Source organism: Physeter macrocephalus, chromosome 20 (assembly GCF_002837175.3).
Source record: "Physeter macrocephalus isolate SW-GA chromosome 20, ASM283717v5, whole genome shotgun sequence".
Lineage (NCBI taxonomy): Eukaryota > Metazoa > Chordata > Mammalia > Artiodactyla > Physeteridae > Physeter > Physeter macrocephalus.
In genome coordinates, this window is record NC_041233.1 from 22,098,359 (window position 1) to 22,123,185 (window position 24,827).

The window sequence follows — 24,827 nt, forward strand, 5'->3', positions numbered from 1 at the left end:
CGGGTTCAAGCCCTGGTCCCGGAAGATCCCACATGCCACGAAGCAACTAGGCCCGTGCATCACAACTACTGAGCCTGTGCTCTAGAGCCCGCGAGCCACAGCTACTGAGCCCGCGAGCCACAACTCCTGAAGCCCGCGTGCCTAGAGCCTGCGCTCCGCAACAAGAGAAGCCACTGCAATGAGAAGCCCGCGCACCACAACGAAGAGTAGCTCCTGCTCACCGCAACTAGAGGAAGCCCACGCGCAGCAACGAAGACCCAATGCAGCCAAAAATAAAATAACTTATTTAAAAAAAATAAAATGACTTTAACATTAAAAAGAATACCATTCAAGGGCTTCCCTGGTGGTCCAGTGGGTACGACTCCACACTCCCAATGCATGGGGTCCGGGTTCGCTCCCTGGTCAGGGAACTATATCCCACGTGCCGCAACTAAGACCCGGCACGGCCAAAGAAACAAATAAATATTAAAAAAAAAAAAAAAAGAATACCATTCAGCTGGTAACATGATCATTACCCGGTGTGTAAAGAGCTGGAATCTCTCCAGCACATGAGAGCAGTAAGGGCCTCAGGGAATTTGCCCCAAGTAGGAAGGGCCCATCCCCAGGGTGCTGGGTTTCCTTGGACTACAAGGCTGACAGGGACATTCCGTTTCTGGTGTACAAATGTACGAGGTCGTGGAGTCAACCAGTCATGCCCACTGCCTCCTCAGTATTTATACTGACTGATTCCTTCACTCACTCATTCACTAATCAGATGGTTGGCACCAGCTGGGCCCTGGGAAGGCGAGGCATGCACAGCCGTAACTGACAGGCGGGGGATGCTCCTTGCATTTGTCTCCACCAACCCTGGCATGTGCAGTCATAGCCTCTCCAGCACTGTGGACGTCGCTAGGAAACACGGCTCACATGCTGGGTGGGCATCCTATATTTCAAATAAGTCTTTCAAACCAACCCCACACACTGCCCTAAAACAGACACACACACACATTTGTTACAAACACAGCCCGGAGCGGCCACAGCCTGCCCGAATCCCCCCAGGCTCCCAGAGCCTGGCCACCGCAGGAGGGTTGGGGACCTTTGCTACACCCGGCTCCTGGAGTGGCACAGAGCCCCAGCTCCACAAGGTGGGCAGCTTAGGGGCAAGCAGCGTGTGGGGTCAGAGTGGCCAGTGGATCAGGCCCAACCCCTTCTCCAGGGATCAATGGCCACAGGGACTTACCTGGGGCTCCTCGTTATCAGCTCTGTCACTGATGGGAAATAGGTTTGGGGGGGTGAAAAATAAAAGTAGGGAGTATGAACTGAAATTATGAGACAAGGCAGGCATAATCCAATTTCACAACCTGCTGTGAATACCTGCTCCCTGTAGGCTCCTCAGGTATGCAGAGATGATCAAAAGGACAATCCCTGCCTGAGGATGTGTACAACCCAGTAGATCGGTTCTAAACTTATGGAGGGTCCTCAAATCACCAAGCGCAAGGCCTACATCAGACCTACCAAGTCAAGATCTCAGACGGGGCAAGAGGGGGAGGGCTTGTCCATTTTTTAAAAGCCATTGCATTAGTTTCCAATTGCTGCTCTAACAAATTAGCACAAACGTGGTAGCAACAAACAACACAAGTGTATTGTCTTAGCGTTCTGGAGTCAGAAGTGCACAATGAGTCTTTTTTTTTTTTTATAATCTTTGTTTTTTTAGGCAGTTTTTTTGTCTGTTTGTTTTGGCCACGCTGCGCAGCTTGCAGGACCTTAGTTCCCCGACCAGGGATTGAACCCACGCCCTTGGCGCAGTCCTAACCACTGGACCGCTAGGGAATTCCCCACAATGAGTCTTAAGAAGCCAAAATCAAGGTGCTGGCAGGGCTGGTTCCTTCTCAGAGCAGCCGTCCCTTGCCTGTTCCAGCTTCTAGGCTCCTGCATTCCTTGGCTCCTGGATGCATCACTCCAACCCCTGTTCCTTCATCACAGTGCCTTCTCCTACCTTTGACTTCCCTGCCTCCCTCTTATTAGGACCTGTGTGATTACACTTAGGGCTTAACTGGATAGTCCAGGGTAAACTTCTCATCTCACAATCCTTCACTTAATCACACCAGCAAAGACCCTTTTGCCATGTAAGGAAACATTCACAATTTCCAGGGATCAGAGACGATTCCACTGTGTACCTTTGATTAAGAGTCACCGAACCTGTGGCCAGAAGGCAGACCATGTGAGAGTCTGTGACATGCTGTCACATCAGCTTTCAGTGTGTTTACCCAAAGCTTGTGCCAACTGTCAAAAGCAATTCTGATACGGCTCCTACTCTCCTAAGAGGGACACAGGCGATTGAGCCTAACCCCCTGGCTTAAGGTGAAGACGCAGGAAATAACCTGCGGCATTTCTCTCTCGTGTCCCAGCCGCCGTCAGCCAGTCCAGCGGACTTGCAGCCAAATTCGTCATCCACTGTCACATCCCTCAGTGGGGCTCCGACAAATGTGAAGAACAGCTTGAAGAGACCATCAAAAACTGCCTTTCGGCAGCAGAGGACAAGAAGCTGAAGTCGGTGGCGTTCCCACCCTTCCCCAGTGGCAGGTAAGATGCTCTCCTCCAGGGGGGTGGCAAGGGTGCTGGGTCCACTTGTCCAGCCTTCTCGCTGGGGACCAGCTGCTCCCCCACTTGGTCCAGTCTGGCCATTCCAGAGGACGAGACCAAGGGCTGCCAACGCAGCCAAGCACGTTGACCAGGCGATAGAGCAAGAGATGCAGTTTCCATCCTTCGAAATGCAGGGAGAAAGCCAGTTCTGGGAGGAGCAGGAGGCAGAGTTCTCTTTTGAGAGCCTGCCGTGTTGAAAGCCCACGTTCCCACCAGCTATCCCAGTCTAGAGCACTGGATCCGAAACATCAGGCTCAAAGGCACTTGCTCCTCAAAGTGTGGCCCACAGACCAGCAGCCGAGAGCCCACGGAGTTAGGGTGCCAGTCGCAGAATCCCCAGGGGATTCCGGTGCTGCTCTGGGGCTGGGAGAGCCTCGAGGCTGAGGCTGGAGAAGTGAAAGGCTCTCAGCAAGGGCTTGCTTTTAGGGGCTGGAGAAATGATTGCTCTAATTGCCACAGACCCCAACTGGCCACGGGAGCAGTATTTCAGGTAAATCATGAGGCTGTGTGTCCTCACGTGTAGCAGGGCCTCTCCCCTCACGCTCAGAGCCAATGTGAGTTATTGCTTTAATTTTGAACACCCTTTCTCCAGAGAAGCCCCTCTGTAGCACAGATATGATTCACACTCTGAAGACATTCTGTTACAGCCGAGTCACAGGAAGGCGAAGAAGGAAGGAATGAGGCCTAGCTTCCTGCTGTAATCCTATCTCAACCTGAGCCGGCAGCGCTGGGTCTCCACAGCCTGGCCCGGAGGCGCTGCGGGTTGAATTCTTTGCATAGCTGGGCCCACGTGAGCCGAGATGTTCTGGGCTGGGACGGGGCAGCTGAGTGAGAAGAATTCTTATTAGGCCGGCCAATCCTGGACCCGCCCAAGGGGCTTGGTGGCTGACCCCAAAAGACCAGGGGTGTCACAATGGCTGTGTCCCTGGCGCACAGCTCCCCCATGGCATCCTGGGGCTTGGGGCCCTGCCCAGAATCGTCACTGCTCAAATTACACTGGCACGTCCACACAGGTTAGCGAGAGGAACGTGAAATGCATGAAACAGGAATTAATGAAGATGTACTTTTGAGCATACATTATTGCCCTTTAATAAACAATATGTTTAGCATGTAAACCAGTTTTGAGGGAACTAATAAAACCTATATTGGCTTTTTTTTTTTTTTTTTTTTTTTTTTTGCCATACTGCGAGGCTTATGGGATCTTAGTTCCCTGACCAGGGATTGAACCCACGCCCTCCGCAGTGAAAGCATGGAGTCCTAACCACTGGACCGCCAGGGAATTCCCTATACTGGCTTTTTTAAATGCTGAGTTGGTAGGTTTTTTTTGTTTGTTTGTTTTTAATTTTTATTTTATATTTGGGGTTTTTTTTTTGGTACGCGGGCCTCTCACTGTTGTGGCTTCTCCCGTTGCGGAGCACAGGCTCCGGACGCGCAGGCTCAGCGGCCATGGCTCACGGGCCCAGCCACTCCGCGGCACGTGGCATCTTCCCGGACCGGGGCACGAACCCGTGTCCCCTGCATCGGCAGGCGGACTCTCAACCACTGCGCCACCAGGGAAGCCCTAGTGGGTAGTTTTTAAAGCTCAGCTGGACTTGAGTCAGGCCACATAGATTCAAACACAGGCCACCGCTCACCAGCCAGCCCTAAAACCATTGTGCCTCTCTGAGCCAGTGTGGCATATGTGAAGTGGGGACAATGTGCCCTGTCTGTCCCCCTCCTGGGCTGTCCCTCTTCTGAGGTGAAAGGGGATCGTGCGTGGACCAGCCTGCACACGGTGAGACCCCGAGTGATAGGAACAAGGACCTGGTGCCAAGATGAGAAGGAAGCACATTGCCCCTACCCTGGGCTGAGGGCAGAGTTACTCCATGGGTCCCAGGACCAAAGTGACGTCAGCTCTTCTCTTCCTTTGGCACAGAAACTGCTTCCCCAAACAGACGGCAGCCCAGGTGACCCTCAAAGCCATCTCGGCCCACTTCGACGACTCGAGCGCATCCTCGCTGAAGAACGTCTACTTCCTGCTCTTCGACAGCGAGAGCATCGGCATCTATGTGCAGGAGATGGCCAAGCTTGATGCCAAGTAGCCGCCCCGCGCCCACTGGTGGCCACCGCGCTCACCATCCGGAACCAGGAGGATCAAAGTCACAGGAGCTGGTTTTTATCTTTTAAAAGGAGAGAGGAAGGGTGACGGCAGGGGAGCGCAGGGCAGCTGAAAGGGAAGCGGGTAGCAGAGGCTGCAGGAGCAGGTCCTGCCCACGGGAAGAGCCCTCTGCATTTTATATTCTCCTTAAAAAGAGCCTCAGTCTGTAATTAACCAGGTCTCCGCCAGGGGTTTCTTTCCATGCGTTTTCTTCCTGTTGTTTTAGAACTTTTTTAAAAAAACAGACTTCGTTTTAGATTTATAGCATTGACTTTTACACACTCACATACACAAAATCCTTTCAAAATTCTTAAAATCTTCTGTTTCTCCTTTTTGCAAGGGAAGAGGGCAAAGAAGTGACTTGGGCTTTGTTGGCTGTCTGTATTCAGTGATGGAGAGAAGAAAATTAGAAAGGCATCTTACTGGTGCTTTTCTTTCTGTTTTAGCGCCCCTACCCTTACCCCTATAATATCTGTAACTACTCCTAGAAAGATTTTGCTTCAGGCTTTTTTTTGTTTTGGTTTTTTTTTTAAAGAAAAAGAAAATGAAAGGAAAAAAATAAAAGATCCAGTGTCTTTCTTACAACATACTCTTTTATTGTAACACCTTCCTCAGTTTGGAGAACTGTGTCCCTATGGGTGGAACCTTAAGAATGTTATAAATAGAACAAGGCCTATCACTATGGAGCTGAGACTCCCACCATGCTAGGCCCCAGGTCAGATGGCATGGAATGGCTTGTGTTTCTCAGGCAACAGGTCCCACCTTCCAGAAGGGGAGCCTGGTTGGCTGTGGTCCATGGGAATGGAGGACTGGGTGAAGCCTCCCTGGGGTGGCCATCCTTTGGGACAAAGGCACAGTCTCACTTAGGCCTGGGCAACAAAATGGAACAGACCTGGGCCGCAGCCCAGACAGGACAGACCAAGAAACCCTTGTGAGGCTGGTATCCTAAGAATTCTGGCCAAGTACCCAGAGGTTACCATTAAAAGTGGGCAGGGAGGGGTAGGGTGGGCCGGGGCAGGGCCTGAATTTATTCAGATGAACTCATCAAAAACTTCTGCCTTAGAGATCTCGCCTACGTGGTCCAAAATAGGTTTATCCTGATTAGAAGTCCTCTCCCAAACAGAGGAGTCATTTTTATACCTTAACATAATTGGTGGCAGGCATTATTGCCACATGGCTACGCCTCCAGATAAGTGACATTGGGGTTGACCAAGAAACCAGAAGCACAATACTACAAAGGTTCCCACAGGGTACCCCTGCCCCAGCATTGGCTGGAGTTTTGTCACTTACAAATTTGCCTAAGACAGTAGCCTGGAAGCATGCAGGGGTTCCCCTACTGAAACCCCCTCTGCTCCCTGAATGTTAGCAGGATGGCGACCCACCCGACGGTCACGCTAGCTTGGCTGTCTTTCTTTAAACACCCCTCCTGCAGCTGGCAGGCCAGGTTTCTGTCTTAACCCGTTAGCTTTGTAAAAAACTCTCCATTAGGATGGACTCACCAGGAGGGAAATTTTATCTAACGCTTCTTAAATACAACCTATGGTATATAATCAGGATCTAAAAATAGAAATATAGAAAGATTCATGAAGATTAAAGATGGTAGGGACTAACAGTTAAAAATTAAGCTCCTATTAACAACCTGAGTGTTGCAGGATGTTATAGGCTTCCCCACCTCCTAATGTGATGGAGAGGTGGGGATGTAGGCCATCTCTCCACCCCAGTCCCCCTTCCTTAGCTGGTCTCCTTGTGCAGGCCCTCCTTCCTGCCCTTACAGACAGGGAGACCCCTCCTGCCACCAGGATACTGAGCTCTCGCCCCTACTCTGAGAGCTCTGAATGCCACACACCAGGTGCGCGCGCGCGCGCACACACACACACACACACACACACACACACACACACACACACACACACACACACACACACGAGGAGGCTGGGATAGAGAAGGTGGGCTGTGCCCTCCCCAGGACCAAGTGAACCATTCATCCAGCACAAGTGCAAGTAGACCTTTGAAACCCAGAAAGACTCCTTTAAGGGTGTCTTTTTTTTTTAACACCAATATCCCTCTCTCTCTCTCTCTCCCAGTTTTTGGTTTTGTCTAAGTTGTGTCTCTGGTCAGTACGCCACTGACATCTTACTCCAGGAAAAGAGCTTTTGCCCTTTGGCATTTGTCAAGCGGGTACCATTTGTCAAGAAATCTGATCACTGGGCGGTGGCGGTACCTATCTCCCACCCAGCCTCCCCATCAGGGTGGAGACTGCCGCATGGTTTTCCAGCTCGTGGAGACCAACAGGTCCCGGCTCTTGGCCAGCCGAACCATGAGCCGCCCCACGTAGAAGCCACTGATCTGGCCCACGCCGTCATTTCTCCCCATGGCCAGGAGGAACGTCAGCGAACCTGTGAAGCAGAGCCATGCGCCAAACTAGAATCCTGCTCACCATCCATGGGCCTGCAACTCCCAGGGCACAAACCCTTCCCGGGGCCTTCAGTGTCAGGGCAGGGAAATGCGTAAGGCCTTCAGGAACGTGGGCAAGTCCCTGACATGCTTTCCTAGAGCTCTGGGGGAGGTTTCTGTCCCCAGCTTTGAGAGTGTGTTCTAGCGGTCAGGCATCGTAAAGCCCACAAAGGCTTCACCGTTTCTAACCCCGACTCTCTTAAAACTGTGCCGCGTGGGGAGCTTCCTGACCTGGCTTGTAGGCTTTGAGGGGCCTCTGTTTCATGGAGTTGACGATGTTGGCCACGGCGACATTGGCGTGGAGGCTGGCGTGATAGGCCATCTTGGGTTCCCTCACATCGGCACAGTCACCGATGGCGTAGATGTGGCTGTAGCCCTCCACCTGGAGGTACTCGTTCACTCTCAGAGCGCCATCGCTGGCCAGCTGGTCGCCTGCCGGAAAACCAGCCCGAAACCAAGATCCTGAGCTGCCTCAAGAAGTGGTCACCAGAACACAGTGAGGATGGGCTGTGGTGCTGGTCCAGCTACCTTCCAAAGGCACATCCTCAAGAGGCAAACCTCCTGTCTGGTTTATTTCTGCCTGAAGGCCCCCCCTCAGAACTCTTCCTGCAAAGGCGAGTGGAAACCACCCCATTTTGGGGTGGAAACTGGTCAGAAAGACCAGCAAGTGTCATTTCATATAACATGCGTGACTCTTTGTAAGTTACCACGATTAACAATGATTCACTTATGACGATTGTTACAACCTAGCCAAGTCTTGGATTTCCTTTTGAATGTGGATCAGATTTTTTATTTTTTTATTTATTTTTATTTTATTTATTTATTTTTTTTTTGCGGTATGCGGGACCCTCACTGTTGTGGCCTCTCCTGTTGCGGAGCACAGGCTCCAGACGCACAGGCCCAGCGGCCATGGCTAACGGGCCCAGCCGCTCCGCAGCATGTGGGATCTTCCCGGATAGGGGCACAAACCCGTGTCCCCTGCATCGGCAGGCAGATTCTCAACCGCTGCGCCCCCAGGGAAGCCCCCAGATTTTAAAAAATAAATGCAGGACTTTAATAGATGATAAACTTTTCTTTTTAAGGGACTTAAAAGAATTTACCTTTGAAAACATACCATTAGGACCATTAGGTGTTAAGTCCTGGGATCTCTGTATATTATAAGCCCTCGATCCCAGCCCCACACATGGCCTGGACTAGCTTCCTTGTGGGATTGGATAATTCTTTCCTGCCAGACACACAGCAGGAGCTTCTTGTCCAGGAAATGTATCTGGGAGTAAATGATGGGGACCTGTGAACATGGCCACCTCGGGGCCCGAGAAGGAGCCACTGAGCCTCCAGCTCACAGATGGAGCCATGGGTCCAGCTCCTCCCACCTCCAGTTAGCTCAATAGGTCAATATTCAGCTTTACGAACGGAGGCCTCATTACCCGCCTCTCCCCATGATCGTTTCCAAGCTCAAGTGGCAAACGTCTGGGTCAGGGTTTGGGGAGAGCAGCACACCTGTGAACAGAGAAAGGCCTGACCCTGGAATTTCCTCTGCATAGGTGTTCCAAAGAAAGTAACAGAAAAATAGATCTTTTTCTTCCTTCTGAAAGCTGTTCCCATCTCTCACCACTAGGGGGTGGGATCCGATTTTGGAAGATTCTGGTCACTTTGGCCACCTTGGGCTAAATCACCATCAACACAGCTGAGGAAAGCCCAGCAAGAGTGGCCCGGAACCTAAATTTAAAGTTTGAAGAGACCAAATGAGCTGTTGAGACTGGGGGTGGGGGTGGGAGGGTGGAAGTGCCAGTTCCCCGGGGAGAGGCCTGCAGGGCCTTCTCGGGGGCTGGAGGGGGAGAAGGCAGCCTGGGGAGGGGGTCACGGCCCGGCCTCCCACTTACCAAACGCGCTGCGGTAGGCCAAACTGTTGATCTTGATACCGCTGCAGGCGATCACCAGGTTGGCGGCCACCTCCGCGCCTTTGTCCGTGTGCACCGTGATGCGCTCGCGATGCTCGTTGAGAGGCAGCGCCTCCAGGTTGCTCACCCGCTCACCTGTAAGCGGAGGCCCGTGACCAGGAGGCTGGCAGAGGGCAGGCATGCCACCAAGGCAGGGGCCCAAGCCAGGGCTGGCCTGGGGGCTGGAGACCAGTCCGCTCTGCCACCTCAAGAAGCACTATCTGGACATTTGGCCCCAAGGGATCCGACGGAAAGCAAGTTCCAAGAAGCAATTTGGGGAAGTGAGGCCAAGTTTCCCAAGAGGTTCTGGGAAAAGCTATTTGAGGAAGACCTCAACCACGCCTCCCTGAATGTCCACTCCTAACCAGGCAAGATGAGCCCTCTGGGCTCATCACCGACAGGGGTAAGCAAGGGAAGTCCAGAGCCGGCCCACTCTCCTCACTGCCTGGAAGTGCAGGCGGACAGAGGGCTGCACAGCCATTTCTGCGGAGCCCAGGAGCCGGAAGGTCTTTCAGAGAGCAGACACCTCGCCTGCCCTGCAAAAGGTGAGAGGGTGGGGCCCGTGAACTGGTGGCGGGGCGGGTCACACCCCCGGGCGAGAGCCCCACTCTAACATGCTGGGTAGGTCTCGTCCCTTCTGCTCTGGACAGAAGCCACGCTCTCCACCACCCTCAAAATACAAACCCAAAACACCTATTCTCTCCACCAAAGAGATGTCATAATTCAGGTCAAATCTTTTATATGATTTTTTTGTTTTTTTTGGCCTCACCACACGGCATGTGGAATCTTAGTTCCCTGACCAGGGATCGAACCCACGCCCCCTGCGTTGGAAGCACAGAGTCTTAACCACTGGACCGCCAGGGAAGTCCCTTTTATATGACTTTTTAAACCATTCAGCAAATGGGTACCACCTGTACCGTATCCAAAGCAACAGCCAGGACAGTGCTGCCTGCATTACAGGAAAATCCCATAAGTACCGGGGCCTCTGCCCTGACTGGGGAGAGACACACCTCCAGCTGGACGACAAGGCTAAACAGGCTCTGCAGCCCCACCTCAGGACACAGAGAGCCTGGGGTTGAGCGCGGCCATGCTCAGGCTGTGAGCAGGGACCAAGCCTCGGCCCAGTCTCACCAGGCCAGGGAGAGGGGGCAGGGCAGGAGGGGCCTGGCACATACTCAGCAGCAGCTGCACGCCTTTCCGGAGCAGGATCTCCTTCACTTCCTGCCGGACACAGGGCAGGAGCTCCTTGTCTGCGAGGGCCATTTGGGAGTGAATGAGAGTGACCTGGGGACAAACAACCACAGGGCAGAGGAGCCACTGAGTCTCCTGCTCACACAAAGAGGCTTTGAAAACACATCAGCCTGTCTCTCCCACCTCCTCCCGAACTTCCAGTTTACAGGTGAGGAAACTGAGGCCCCAGAGAAGTACTTTGCCCACTGCTAGAACCAGTTAATGGTGAGCTGGGCTGGAGCCCACATCTCCCAGGGTAGGATTTTTTCAGATGTGCCAATGCTTCACAACACACACCTCACCGAGGGTCACGTGGAAAATTATTTTCAAGCATCCTTGGGCACTTATACAGTCTATATATAAGCCATCGACATTCTAACTGTAAATCAGGCTGACATTTACATTAAGGCTGGTGCTAAAACTGGTGCTTCCAGGCACGTCTACTTGCTGTCTGGGTCAGCACAGTGAAGTGAGAGGGAGCCTGCAGTGATGTTCAAAGCTTGAGCTTTGAAATCAGACTGCCTGGGTTGAAATCCCATCTCAGATACCCACTCAGACACCTCCTGAAGACCCAGTAAGATGGATCACAGTCCTACTCATAGGAATTTTGTAACGATGAAACGAGAAAGTAAGTATAAAGCACGTAACTCAGCACATAGCGACTCTTTAATAAAGGGTGGCTACTATTACTCTTATTTGTCTATTAGTTATAAACATTTGGGAATTATACTGAGTTATTTACTACTTCAGACCAGTCTTTACCCCATAAATCAAAATTAATAAACTTCTACATGAACCACCCATAATAATTTCCAATAATTTGTCAGAGAATAGCCATATAATTAAATTAGCCCATATTGATCTTACTTTTCAAAACCAACCTGCCTTTCCCTAGGGAAAAAGAACCAGACACAGGCTCCACGTGGCTCCCAGAAGCTGATCGGGCATCAGCTGCAGGCAAGCTCTTGCCTCAAGGACCCATAACTGCTGATCATCACTCAGCCCTAGGCTGAGCCTTTACAGCCTGCTTCTTTCCTCCCCAGGATGCCGGCAGGGTCTCCATCCCTTTATCACTAAAAAGAGGCAGTGCTGGCAGTGAGGCGTACACTTCGGGGTCCCCCTACGTGCTGTCTAGGGCAAGGGCTACTGTCCCTTAAAGACCAAAAGGCTGTGCTTGCTCCAGACAAGACACCGATGAGGGTGTCTTTGATCAAGCTGGTTGTTAGCAAAAAGAGACAATCAAAAGTCTACGTTTATATCACAAAGGCCACATTACTACAGGGGACACGGGAGTTAACCTTTCATAATGTATCCACCCGGAAGGTGGTTCTCCAGGTTGGCCCAGCGGGCAGAACCCCTCACTGAACTAGGATGCACCCTGGCTCTCCAGGTAAAATTCCCAGCAGAATGGGACTTTAGGGGGTCCCCCAGTGCAGAGAGCAGGAGACCGGAAACACACGCTCCCACTTTATGGTAATGAGGCTCCCCTCCCAGGCCCTGAGCAAATTCTGATGTACATCAGACAAAAAAGAAGCCCGCCTCTGAGAGTTCAAGGTCAAGGCCACTGGCCCACCTCTTTCTCAGGGTATTCTGTTTTAATCTCTGCTGCCATCTCCACTCCCGCAGAGCCTCCTCCGACCACCACAACGGACTGTGAACACTGGACCTGGAGAAGGAGGAAATGTTAAGGTGCACCCTCAAATCTGCCCTGTCTCAGAGTCCGGCCTAGGGAGTGGGTTCCTTGGCCAAAGAAGCGTAGAGAACCCTTTCCAAGTTCAGGGTCCAAATGTGCTGCCTCGGGGCCAGCTCTTGCTGGGTGTCTCCCTGCATTCTCACTCAACTCTCACTACCTGCCCACCTTGCAGGTGACCCGGATCTGCCTGAGTTCCAGGCCGGGTTCCTAACCTCCACTCTAACGTCTGCTCATGACTGTGCCAGAGGTTCCCCAGGCCTCTCAGCAGCTGTGCAGAGAGGGAAAGACCTGGCCTTGGTCACACAGCTGTACGACCTTCTCTGGGTCCCCACACATCATCTGTTCAGTGGGGACAGACCCATTCCACCCACCTCTCCAGATCCCCGTGAGAGGTGACTGAGAGCATGGATCCAAGCCCGCTCTATAAAACACAAGCCCCGTGCAAACAGGAGCCAATCGCTACATGAGCAGGTCTGGGTGCTCACGTCCAGACCTCATGATAGGTCCAAAGGTCTCCTCCCAGGAGCCTCTTTCTGGTAACGCTCCATCTCTACAGCGCCACTGCAGTCCCGAGGGGTCCTTGCTGCAGCCCCGGGCATCCCCACAGATGTTCCACTCTCCCAGGGCCCCCCCACCCCCGGCTCTGCCCTCACCGTCCTGCTGCCGGGCAGCAAGCAGCTCACCTGCGTCACCATGTCCTCATAGGCCTGGATGGCCATCTGCTGGCTGGACACCTGGTTAAACTTGCCTGGGAAGAGCCCAGTGCTGCCCGTGGCCAGAATGAGATATGTGAAGGACAGGGCCTGGGAGGGGCAAGGGAAAGAACGGTGAGGGCAGGCCTGGGCTCCTGCATCCAACCCCAGGCTCCACCAGGCACGGAGCACCAAGGGGGAGAGGCCTCCTGCAGGGGAGCAAAACGATCACTGGTTAGAACAAGGGATGGCACTAGAACCCAGGAAATACCCAAGGAGGCACAGCTTACCTCCTGCTGGACCACCCACCGTGAAACGGGACGGGAGGGGAGAGCTCCCCACAGCAGCGGGGCAGGTGAGCAGGCAACAGGAAACGGCTCGTGGGGAATAAGCAGGATTCCAGCTTCCAGTGTGAAGTTAGTTTAGAATCTGCCTATTATTACCATTATTTTAGAAAAAATTCCCCCCTATCCTGGCCAACAAAAACAAAGTGGGGTGGGGCAGATATCCTGTTTGGAGCCTAAATATATAAAACTGACAAACCCAGAGCTGCTCTGATGGAAGGGGGACTGGAGGGTCTGTATCCCACTCAGACCCCACTACTCCCGTGGAGGCCTGAGATGCCTTCATGGACCCAAAACCACAGGATAAGGACGTTCTCAGTAATCTTGCAACTGGAGATTCTACAGCCTCAAAACTGATTCAAGGAAGATTGATTCATTCACACTAAACCACACTCATTGAGGACAGGAATTGGAGCCCCTTTGTACAGTCCCCCCTTAGCTTTGACTAGAGTAGAGGGCCAGGCTGGAGGGTACCCTCAGCATGGCAGGCGGGCTGCTGGCAGCTCGTTGATGGAGCTCTGGTTCCACAAGGATACACCAGGCACCGTGTTTACCCCGGGGCTGAGGGACACAAACTTCGGGAAGAAAACCTCTGCCCCCCCGGGCGATGTGGGATCGTGGTGCCCACCCTTTGATTCCAGACAGTGAGGGGGTCCCTGCGCTGGGACCCTGGCTTTCAGAGTGAGGGCTCTGGGGCAAAGCTGCCTGGGTCCAAATCCTGGCTGAGTCTCTCCAGCTATGGGGTCTTGGGCAAGCCTCTTAACCTCTGGGTGCACCGAGGCTACTCCACCTCCCTCACAGGGTCACAGTGGGCGTTAAAGGAGATCACATGAGGCTTAAAACAGTGCCCGGCATACAGGGAAGGCTCTGCACCGCTCTCCTGTGGCTGCTGGGGCCCAGCCTTTGCTCAGGAGGCATCTGCTATCTGTCAGGCACCAGGAGGGCATGGGGGGCCCTTGCCCCTGAGGAGACGGGCCCAGGTGTCCTCCCACCAGCAGCCGCATCCCAGGGGCCCCCTGAAGCCAGCTGAGGATGGCCAGCCCCTGCTGGGTTCACCTCGCCGTCCTCCAGCAGCACCGTCTGATTCTTCAGGTCTATCTCAACCACGAGGCCCTGCCGGAAGTTCTCCTTGAAGGTCACCGAGTAAGAAATGAATGTCTTTTTGGCAAACCCTGGGGAACGGACAGAGAGGAGGTCACGGTGTAAAACTGGGCTGCCCACAGGAGGCCAGAATAACTCAGAACATTTCCAGAGCTGCGTGCCAACAGGGGCCCCTTGGTTAAACAGCCCCTGGGTACACACTACCCCCTGAAGCGCCAGTCTGGGCCCCAGGTCCTCGGAGAAGCTCTCGCTCTGACTTCTGGGGCCTTGGTATGGTAGCTGCTTAAGGCCAGGGACCTTAAGATTCCCCGGAATTTGTCTAATGGTGGAATTTAGGCACCTTGCCCTAACGGGAGAAAACCACCCTGCGATCCACAGTGGTGACAAGACCACAGTCACAAAGAAAGCCCCAGAGAAGAGACCGTTACCACTCTCCACGGAGGCCCGGAGGGCTGCCACGTTGTGGTGGAAGGAGTCCTTCATGTCCACCAGCACGAAGGGGATGTTCAGCACCTGCAGTTGGCTGGCGGCCGCGATGCCGCCAAAGCCCCCGCCCACGATCACTACATGCACGGCTCCCACGTCCATCGAGACCTGGGACCCCATCTCGGACCAGGTGCTGTTGGGGTAGGAGGAGAGACCACATCAGATTCAGGGGGGCTCGAGAGCTGGGTGGGCAGAGGTGGGTCCATATCAAGAATGGCCTCAAATGCCAAGACTTGATCTTTTAAAAGCATGTAATCATCTTTTATGAAATTCCAATTTTTGTAAAATTTGAATTAAATTCCAAAGGAACAAGGAGTATCCTAATTCCATCTCATCCCCTCAACCACCCAGTTCCCTTCTCCAAGGCATCTACTGTTACCAAGTTTACATGAATCCTTCCAGAGATATTCTGTGCACCTACAATCATGATTATTGTTTTTGCACACGTTAAACAACTGGTTTTGCACTTTTTTTCACTCGTAAATATATTTGTTCACTCAACAGTATAAATTAATGGACCTCCTGCTCTTTGACATGTTCTGTGCTATGGATGCCGTGGTCAGAGAGACAGACAGACAGATATGGTCTCAGCCCTTGTAAAGGCAGGGTTTCAAACTCAAAGGGCCAGGTGGATGATGTAGCTGTGGGAAGCTGGGCAGGTGCACAGTAACCAGAAACGGTGGGTACACCTCTGGGGAATCGGTAAGCACAGGCCACATTAAAAGAACAAAACAAAATTATTTAAGCACCACACTAAGCAAACACTGCGACCAGATTCCACCCAGCTCACACGTCACCAGCTTCAGCCCCAGGTCTGAGGAGATCAATTAGCAAGTTACGACAATCAGCCTGAAAAACAGGATGCGATGTGACTAAGGCCATGACAGTGGGGTGGGGACGAGGGGCCTGCTGTGGGCAAGTGGCCCCCTGAGCATTCCTGGAACAGAGGATGTACACTGAGACTGGTGGGTGACACCCCCTAGGAGGAAGGGGGCAGGGAGAAATCTCTGCTGGGAGAAGAAACAGTGCTGGTTAAGGACCAAAAACAAAGTCTGCTGGTGAGAAAGAGGATGGAGAAGCACTCATCACGTGGGCTCCAGTGAGAGGGGCAGGGGGTGCAAGGTCCTGCTTGATGTCGAGGAAAGGGAACCTGCAATCGAAGAGAGTATCTGCAGAGGATGGAGGGCCAGGTCTGCAGGCCAAGTGTGCACCAGGCTCACACTCACATGTGAGCACGGCAAGGAGGGAGGAAGTGGACAGACAGCAAGCTGTCGAAAAGCTCAATGGGGAAGAACATTCCAGCCCACCTCTCGGACAGCACTGCAGGCAGCTGGAAGGTCACCACTCTGTCCTCCATCAGGTGTGTAGTCTGGGGCACAACCCCTCCCCTCTCTGGGCCTCCATTTACCCCCTGTAATGGGAGGAGACAGCCTAAAATGTCCTTGCACAATAGGTTTCCAAGACATGGTGACCCCCAAGATGGTCCCCAGATCTTCCCACACTTATGGGGGCAGCTTACGGTTGGACCTCCAGACACTGTTGTCATTGGTATTCAAATGCACACTGTCTAATTTCTCCTCTGGGGAAGTGAAAACCTGGGCGAGGGAGGGTAGATCTGACATAGGAGATTGGAGGGGATTTAACTTTGTTTCTCATTGGCTAAATGGTCCCCAATGCATTGAAGCTTGTGCCTTCTAGGGCTGGGATCAAAACAAGACCCCAGCAGGCAGTGTCACCTTCACTGCTCCAGGCCCTCAGTAGGTGGTCCAGAGCTGGCCCCGTCAGTGTTCATCAGTCTGAATCTGCCACCTAGGCCAGGACCCAAGAGGACCCCGGGGACCAGCCAGGGACAGAAGCGGACACCAGGAGCTGAGCAGGGCCTGGGAATGTGGCAGGCAGTCAGGCAAGCTATGGAAGGGGTGCATTTCACCTGCCCCTTCAACATGGCCCCCTCTGTGCCAGCCTGCCCTTGGGGCCAGCAGCCAGTGAAGAGGTCAGAGAAACACCCAGAGAGCTCTGCTTCCAAGCTGGCGGGGCACAGGCCTGAGAGAGGCTACCCAGCTTGTTGGGGAGAGGGGTCCACCATGGACCACCCAGGGAAACTCAAGGTGGAGCCTTGAAAAACAGCTGGGGCCAAGAGCCTTCTTCACAGAGGGAACATCTTAGGCCAAGAAGTCCAATGGCAGGAAGGGAGGGGGTGGGAGGGGTTCAGGGAACAAGGTGGGACAGCCAGGAGGGCAGGGGACAGGGGACAGCACACACAGAGGGCCTGTCATGCTAGGGCAGTGTCTGGGCCTACGTGCTGCCCTGGGGCCCTTGCAGGGAAGAAAGCCCAGTGAGCCCAGCACAGACCTGACCGGGCCGTGGGTTAGCCGAACCCCTTCTCCCTCAGTCCCCCAGGATCATTAACTGGCTTCCCCAAAGGACAAACCCTGGCCTCACCCAACCAGGCACAGCCCTCAGTAAAGGTGAATTGATTCTTTAGAGTTCCAGTGCAGAGTCTGGGGCCTGAGGGCACACCCAGGCCCAGGAGGGGCCTGCCAGGGAGGGGAGGCGCTTTTACAGCTTTTACACCACAAGCCGCCTGAGGCCTCTCCTGGAATCTGCTCTTCTCACTCCTCCACTGACCTCTGACACACCCACTTGGGGAATGGGGTGGCGCTCCAGCCCATTCCACCCTTTCTCCTCAGCAGCCTCCCTTGCGCAACACTCTTGGACACCCGCCTCTCCCTTGGCTCTTCCAATGCCAATTCTCACCTGGACCCGAGGACAGCTAGACTCCCCTCTGCTCGGCCATGACCTACTTCACCAGACACCTAAATCATCGGCTTAAGCCATGGACCAGCACTCCTAGCCACACACCCAGCAGGTGCTCAAAAAGCAAGCGTGCAACTGATGATGTTGAATTATATGTTCTAATGTAGCAGCAGTGCTGGGCAAACAGCCTCAATCAGTGAGCGACTCCATCAATCAATGGAAACCTCCACCAATGGGAGATTAGAGGATACACTATTACACACCCATACAATGGAATATTCTGGAGACATTCAATTTTACAGTGGAAGATTTTTTACATGAAAAGTTTGTCCACGATTCATCCGCACCCACAGACTGTACAAGACTAAGAGTGAAACGTAATGTAAGCTATGGTCTGTGGGTGATTATGTCAATGTAGGTTCAGTAACAAACGGACCACTGTGGTGAGTGATGTCGATAATGGAAGAGGCTATGCACGTGTCAGGGCAGGACGCATATAGGAAATTTCTGTGCCTTCCACTCAATTTTGCTGTGAACCTAAGACTACTCTAAAAACATAAAGTCTTAGAAAAAAAAAAAAAAGCTTGTCCATCAAAATGTCAGATAATAGAAAGTCATGTAGAGCCTAATCTCCATTGTGGGCCATCAGACCCAGGCACCTAGCTACATATACACACATACAAGTAATGATGACATCAGTGAGCATCCACTGCGCTTTTATCAATGTCTTTGCATTGAATAGGTGGGGTTTCCTCCTCATTTTGGAAAGAATTTCAGTAACTTGCCCCAGTTCAATCCTCAACAGTCGGACCAGATCTGCACTCTAAACCAAAATGCTAATAGTGGTTGCCAGATGATGTTTTTACTTTCTTCTTTGGGCTTTTTTTCCCCTTTTTTGTACTGTTTGAATGTTTTTAAGTGAAATAATAGAGCTTTAAAGACAGAGCTGGCTTCCTACAATCTAATGTGGGTTTTTTGTTTTTTTGTTTAAATTTTATTTATTTATTTATTTTTGGCTGCGTTGGGTCTTCGTTGCGGTGTGCGGGCTTCTCATTGCAGTGGCTTCTCTTGTTGCGGAGCACAGGCTCTAGGTGCATGGGCTTCAGTAGTTGTGGCACGTGGGCTCAGTAGTTGTGGCTCATGGGCTCTAGAGCGCAGGCTCAGTAGCTGTGGCACACGGGCTTAGCTGCTCCGTGGCATGTGGGATCTTCCCGGACCAGGGCTCGAACCCGTGTGTCCTGCATTGGCAGGTGGATTCTTAACCACTGCGCCACCAGGGAAGTCCCAATCTAATGTTTTTAATTGAGATATTTTTTCATATATTCTAAAATTCACTATCTCAGAGTGTACAATTCAGTGGTTTCTAGTACATTCATAAAGTTGTGCAACCATCACAACAATCTAATACCAGAACATTTTCATCACCTCCTCCCCCAAAAGACTCCACATCCATTAGCATTCACTCCCCATTCCCTCCTCCCTCCAGGCCCTGACCACCACTAATCTTTCTGTCGCTATAGATTTGCCTATTCCATACCTTTTGTGTCTAGCTTCTTCCACTTAGCGCAATATTTTCAAGATTCATCCAAGCTGGAACTTGCCAACAGTATTTCATTCCTTTTTATGACTGAGTAATATTTCATTGTATGGAGATACCACATTTTGTTTATCCATTTGTCAGTTGATGGACATTTGGGTTGTTTCTACCTTTTGGCTAATATGAATAAGGCTGCTATGAATATCTGTGTACAACTTTTTGTGTGAACAAAAAATTCTCTTGAGTTTATACCTGGGTCCTATAGTAACTCTAGATTTTACTTTTTGAGGAACTGCAAATGTACCATCTGATTTTACTGACCATCAAGGCAAGAGAATGAGCACAGAGAATCTTAACTGAATCTTCCCAGATGCAGGAATATTAGCATAAAAGCAGGTCCAAGGGGACTTCCCTGGTGGTGCAGTGGTTAAGAATCCGCCCGCCTGGGGCTTCCCTGGTGGCGCAGTGGTTGGGAATCTGCCTGCCAATGCAGGGGACACGGGTTCGAGCCCTGGTCTGGGAAGACCCCACATGCCGCGGAGCAACTAAGCCCGTGAGCCACAACTACTGAGCCTGCGCGTCTGGAGCCTGTGCTCGGCAACAAGAGAGGCCATGATAGTGAGAGGCCCACACACGGCGATGAAGAGTGGCCTCCGCTCACCGCAACTGGAGAAAGCCGTCGCACAGCAACGAAGACCCAATACAGCCCAAAATAAATAAATAAATTAAAAAAAAAAAAAAAAAAAAAAAAAGAATCCGCCTACCAATGCAGGGAACATGGGTTCGAGCCCTGGTCCCGGAAGATCCCACATGCTGCGGATCAACTAAGCCCGTGCGCCACAAGTACTGAGCCTGTGCTCTACAGCCCGCGAGCCACAACTACTGAGCCCGCGTGCCACAACTACTGAAGCCCATGCACCTAGAGCCCATGCTCCACAAGAGAAGCCACCGCAGTGAGAAGCCTGCACGCTGCTGCGAAGAGTAGCCCCCACTTGCCACAACTAGAGGAAGCCCACGCGCAGCAACGAAGACCCAACGCAGCCAAAATAAATAAATAAAACAAATAAATTTATTTAAAAAAAAAAAAGCAGGTCCAAGAAAACAATTCCTAACTGTCCAGCAACTCCTAAGTAATTCTGCCTTTGCCCTAACACACACAAAATACGGTCTATACTCAAATTTTCTCAGTAAATCCTGTTTTCTCTGCCAAGGACACCCAGCCTGATCCCAGGGGGATTCTTCTCTAATAATACAGACAAAGGGCTTTTAGGAAGCTACTGAAAAACAAGGAAGTTATATTTAGGCCAAAGTTGTGGGGAGGTGACGCCTCAGAAGACACACAGCGGAACCATATGGGCTCTGATCAAAGCAAAGATGTCGTCCCAGAATTGTTTCACAGAGATTACAAATAAAACACCCAGCTTTTGAGCACTCACCAGTTACCCCCAAGGTAGATTTCCACATTAGTTTCCAGAGTGGCCGTCCTGGATGAGAGGGCCTACAGTGTGACTTGAAGCACCATGAATATATCTCTCCAACCCGGCAAAGGCAGAGGGGTGGGCAGCCTCCCTCACTGGACACCAGGGACCAGGCTGAGAGTGGGCACTCCATGGCCAGTCCCCCAGGGAACACATGGTGAACAAAACCCAAAAAGACCAATTTCTGAAAGAGGCTCAAAGTCTGAAGAGGGCTGTCCTTTCATGCCCTCAGGAGAGGGCACTTCTGGGCGGACAGGTTCATGCAGGTGTCATACAGGCTCCGGTGCTGAAGCCTAGGCCACACAACTTGTACAGTCTCCTGGGAGCCAGTCACTTTGTGGTTCCCTTAACATCCTCATGATCTGTGCCTGGACCCTGGCTTCCTCTTTTCACCACCAGACACAAAGATCAGGCTGGGCCTGGAGCACACCCCCTCTACCCAGCTCCTCCTTAACTGCTGGGTGGTCCTGAGCAAGGCCCCGCCCAGCTGGGCCTCAGTCTTCTCCTCTGAAATGGACCCTCCAGATGCAGGGTTACACACGGTCTTCCTTGGAGGGCTCTGAAAGCTTGGGGCACATACACACACCCAAGCAGGCCTCCCTGATAATTTATATATTTACATATTTTACATGTTGGCCTTTGAACACAAGGTGCAGAGCCGGGACACCTGGAAGCCCCTTCACAGACTACGTCTGACCCTCTGCCCTGTGCCTGTCCTCCTGTGGGACCGTCACTCCTAAGCACCTCTCCCCTCCCCACCGTCACGGTACAACCAAGGGTCAAAGGAAGTCTAATCAGAGGGGAAAGGCAGGGTGTGTTTAGTGGTTGCTGTTGAAAGAAAAGCGCCCAACATCAGGCACTAAAAGCAGCTCCCGGTGGATCAGGAGTCCTGGGCTTCCCCTCAACCTCCGGCCCCATCAGAGTTAGTTGGGCCACCTCTGGCCTTAGTGCCCCCACGGAAGCTGGGGCTCCGTGGAGAAGCAGGACCTCCCAGTGCACCCTGGAGCCTATGGGCACTGGGTAACCCCGGGCATTTTCCTCCTGGACACTGAGGCTTTCCTCCTGCCTGTGACACGGGCTTCCGTCCGCCCCGCAGCAGCTTCCACCGCCCAGCGGCGACCCTCGGAGCCCTCCCGGGATTTGGGGGTGACGGGGGGGCGTCTGTCTTACTTGGGAAGACTTAGCAGGGATTTGGGGGGGGGCGGACGTGGAGGAGGCGAGTTTGCTCCGTCCTCACTGGGAGCAAAGCTCCCCGTTGAGTTTTGGGGGACCAGGGTTGGTGCAGGCCTGAGCCCCTCATCCTAGACCAGGGGTTCCCAACCCCACGGCGACCCTCGGAGCCCCCCGGGGATTTGGGGGTGACGGGGGGGGCGTCTGTCTTACTTGGGAAGACTTAGCAGGGATTTGGGGGGGGCGGACGCGGAGGAGGCGAGTTTGCTCCGTCCTCACTGGGAGCAAAGCTCCCCGTTGAGTTTTGGGGGACCAGGGTTGGTGCAGGCCTGAGCCCCTCATCCTAGACCAGGGGTTCCCAACCCCACGGCCGCGGACCGATACCAGTCCTCGGCCTGTTAGGAACCGGGCCGCACAGCAAGAGGCGAGCGGCGGGCGAGCGAGCGAAGCTTCATCTGCCGCTCTGCATCCCCCCTATCGCTCGCATTACCGCCTGAACCGTTCCCCTCCCACTCACACCCCCACCCCGGCGTCCGTGGAGAAGTTGTTTTCCACGAAACCGGTCCCTCGTGCCAAAAAGGTTCGGGACCACTGTCTTAGACTACCGCCCTCTCCTCCCCGGCGCCGGACGCTGTCCCGGCTTCTTGGGGCCCTGCAGGCGCGGGGGTCCCGCAGAGCTCGCCCGACGCGCCCCTTACCTGCGGGCGGCCTCCCGCCGTTCCGGCTCCCGCTCCGGCCAGCAGCTCCCGTGGTCGCCGCCGGGCCCGAGGCCCCTCCCTTGCCGGCGTGACTCGGCGCTTCTGCCCTCCAGCCTCGGCTATGCCCCCGGCGGCCCCCCCGGGAACTGCAGCCTCCGGCCCGCCCGCGCCGCCGGCCGGGGAGCTAATCGCCCCAACCGTGAGCACTCGACCGCTACTGCCGAGGCCGCCCGCGCTGCCCCGGCCCCTCGGACTCTGCTCAAAGTTCGGTCCGGCTCCCTTGCCGGACGCCTTTCCAGCCTTTAGAGCGCGGGCCCTGGCACTGTCTGTGCGATCTTGGACGGATCACCAGCCTCCTGCCTTCACACATATAAACAAAAATGCAAACCCAGTTGAGCACCGACTCCACGTCTGGCATTGTTCTGGGCGCGCAGGGTGGGAGTGAGGGGGTGTAAAATGTAGAACAATGCAGGCATGGTTTCTGCTTTCCTCCAGGTAATAGTCTAGGGAAAAATACTAAACAACAATAAAACATATGTATCACTAATTGCAGTAAGAAAGACCGGGAGCAAAAGAAGGGTGCCAAGGCCTCTCTCCAAGGATGAGAAGTTAGCCCTGGGCAGAGAGAAAGCAAGTATGCTGTGGGTGTGCAAAGACCAAGGCAGGATAAATAGCTGAGAGCAGGGGCATTGCAGAAGTGGTCGGGGACAGAGTGGCCCAGCGTGGCAGGGTGGCACAGGCCTCCAGGTCCTGGTAAAGACTGCCCATGTGATCCCAAGGGCAACAGGATGCCACTGATGGGTTTTAAGCTGAAGAGTGAGGTCTGAGTTATGTTGGAGGGTGAAAAGACAGGGCAATGGGAGGGCTGCCTGAAATTGGGTAAACTGGGCAGGAGGGGAGTCCAGGGAGAAGAAAAAAGCACTCGGATCTGTCAAGAAATGTACTGATGCAAGCTACAACCTGGAGGTAGGATCAAGCCAGTTTGGTGACAGACAATCCATCTTCACCTATTTAATGCAAATATCAGCACCTACCCGAATCACTGGAGAAAAGATTCAACGAGATCTTATATGTGAAGTGTGTTAGCATGGTGCCTGGCACACAGCAGCAGTGAATACCCAGCAGCCATTTATTACAGCTATTTTATACGGGGAGATTAGCTTGCCCAAGGCTACACAGTACACTGGCAGCTTCCTCTCTTCCCACCCAGTGCTCTTTTGAATAGTGGCCTTTACCTTCTCGGTTTTCATGGATGTTTATTCTAGAAGTAGCCATTTCTGTTCCTTTTCCAAAAGCTGTGGTCAGAGGCCTCATACCCAACACCCCTGGTATAGGGAGCATTGTGAGCAATTCCATCTAGAAGACACTGGTGCCTGGAAATCATCTCAAGCTGGGAGAGGAGCTGGGGTCCTCCTGCTCTCATTATGAGCCCACACAGCTCAGGGTGCATCTTCCAGTTCTTTGGAATCCTCGCCTCTCTTCCTATCCAGCTGGCACTCTGCCCTGTGAATGTGGGCTGAAGGAGGGAATACAGTCAGAGGCGTGGGAGTCTGCATCTCCTTCTCTCAGGCCTTGAGACCACCGAAGAGCAACTGTGCCAGAGTGTGGGTGCTGAGAGCCCACAGGCGCTGCCCATCCTAACCCTGCCTCATAGGGACCCATCAGAGAGCCACAGGTCAGCTTTGATGCCCTAGGCGCCACAAGCCTTCATTTGTCCTGGGTTTGCAAACTTCCAAGTAGCTTTTATCTCCATGTTTTCCTCCTGAAACCCCTAGAGGAAAGTAGCGTGGGGGTTAAACTCTAACACCGAGGACTACCACCACCTTCGACTAGCTCTTTGGGGCAGAGATGTTGCTTTGCTGGACTTTGAGTCACCAGCATCTGGCACTGACCCCAGCACCTGGTTCCCTTGGAGTTCACTAATGTTTGCTTAAATGATTTTTAAAAATTAAGATATAATTCACATACCATAAAATTAACTCCTTTTTTTTTTAACTTATTATTATTCATTTTAGTTTTGGCTGCTTTGGGCCTTCGTTGGGTCTTCATTGCTGCGTGCGGGCTTTTCTCTGGTTGTGGCGAGCAGGGGCCACTCTTTGTTGCAGCGCGCGGGCTTTTCGTTGCGGTGGCTTCTCTTGTTGCGGATCACAGGCTCTAGGCGCGTGGGATTCAATAGTTGTGGCTCGTGGCCTCTAGAGCGCAGCCTCGGTAGTTGTGGCGCACGGGCTCAGCTGCTCCGCGGCACGTGGGATCTTCCCGGACCAGGGCTCAAACCCGTGTCCCCTGCATTGGCAGGCGGATTCTTAACCGCTGCGCCACCAGGGAAGCCCAAAATTCATTCTTTTAAAGTGTAAAACTCAGTGGGGTTAAGGCTATGCAACCATCACCGTTACCTAACTCCAAGATATTTGTATCCCTCCAAAAAGAAACCCCATAACTCAGTAAGCAGTCCCTCCCACTCCTCCCCGCACCCAGCCCCGGGTAACAA

General features: G+C 52.9%; 2 protein-coding genes across 7 annotated transcripts in view; one reads left to right on the forward strand and one right to left on the reverse strand.

Moving 5' to 3' along the window:
• The window catches only part of MACROH2A2 (macroH2A.2 histone), a 54,735-nt gene extending 49,394 nt beyond the window's left edge, over positions 1 to 5,341 (forward strand). Inside the window, exons 8-9 of the mRNA XM_007103400.4 lie at positions 2,388 to 2,562; positions 4,538 to 5,341. Coding sequence (XP_007103462.1) covers positions 2,388 to 2,562; positions 4,538 to 4,703 — 341 coding nt within the window. The 3' untranslated portion in view covers positions 4,704 to 5,341. The remainder of the gene's footprint in view (positions 1 to 2,387; positions 2,563 to 4,537) is intronic.
• The window catches only part of AIFM2 (AIF family member 2), a 35,197-nt gene extending 12,777 nt beyond the window's left edge, over positions 1 to 22,420 (reverse strand). For 2 of the 6 annotated variants that reach the window (XM_028481916.2, XM_028481917.2), the window contains exons 1-8: positions 22,340 to 22,420; positions 14,642 to 14,832; positions 14,169 to 14,284; positions 12,760 to 12,879; positions 11,957 to 12,049; positions 10,329 to 10,437; positions 9,097 to 9,249; positions 7,445 to 7,645 (exon numbers count right to left, since the gene is read on the reverse strand). In XM_028481916.2, coding sequence (XP_028337717.1) covers positions 7,445 to 7,645; positions 9,097 to 9,249; positions 10,329 to 10,437; positions 11,957 to 12,049; positions 12,760 to 12,879; positions 14,169 to 14,284; positions 14,642 to 14,819 — 970 coding nt within the window. In that variant the 5' untranslated portion in view covers positions 14,820 to 14,832; positions 22,340 to 22,420. The other 4 variants (XM_007103398.4, XM_028481919.2, XM_007103397.4 and 1 more) reach the window with 4 other exon arrangements.
• Between the last annotated feature and the right edge of the window lie 2,407 nt (positions 22,421 to 24,827).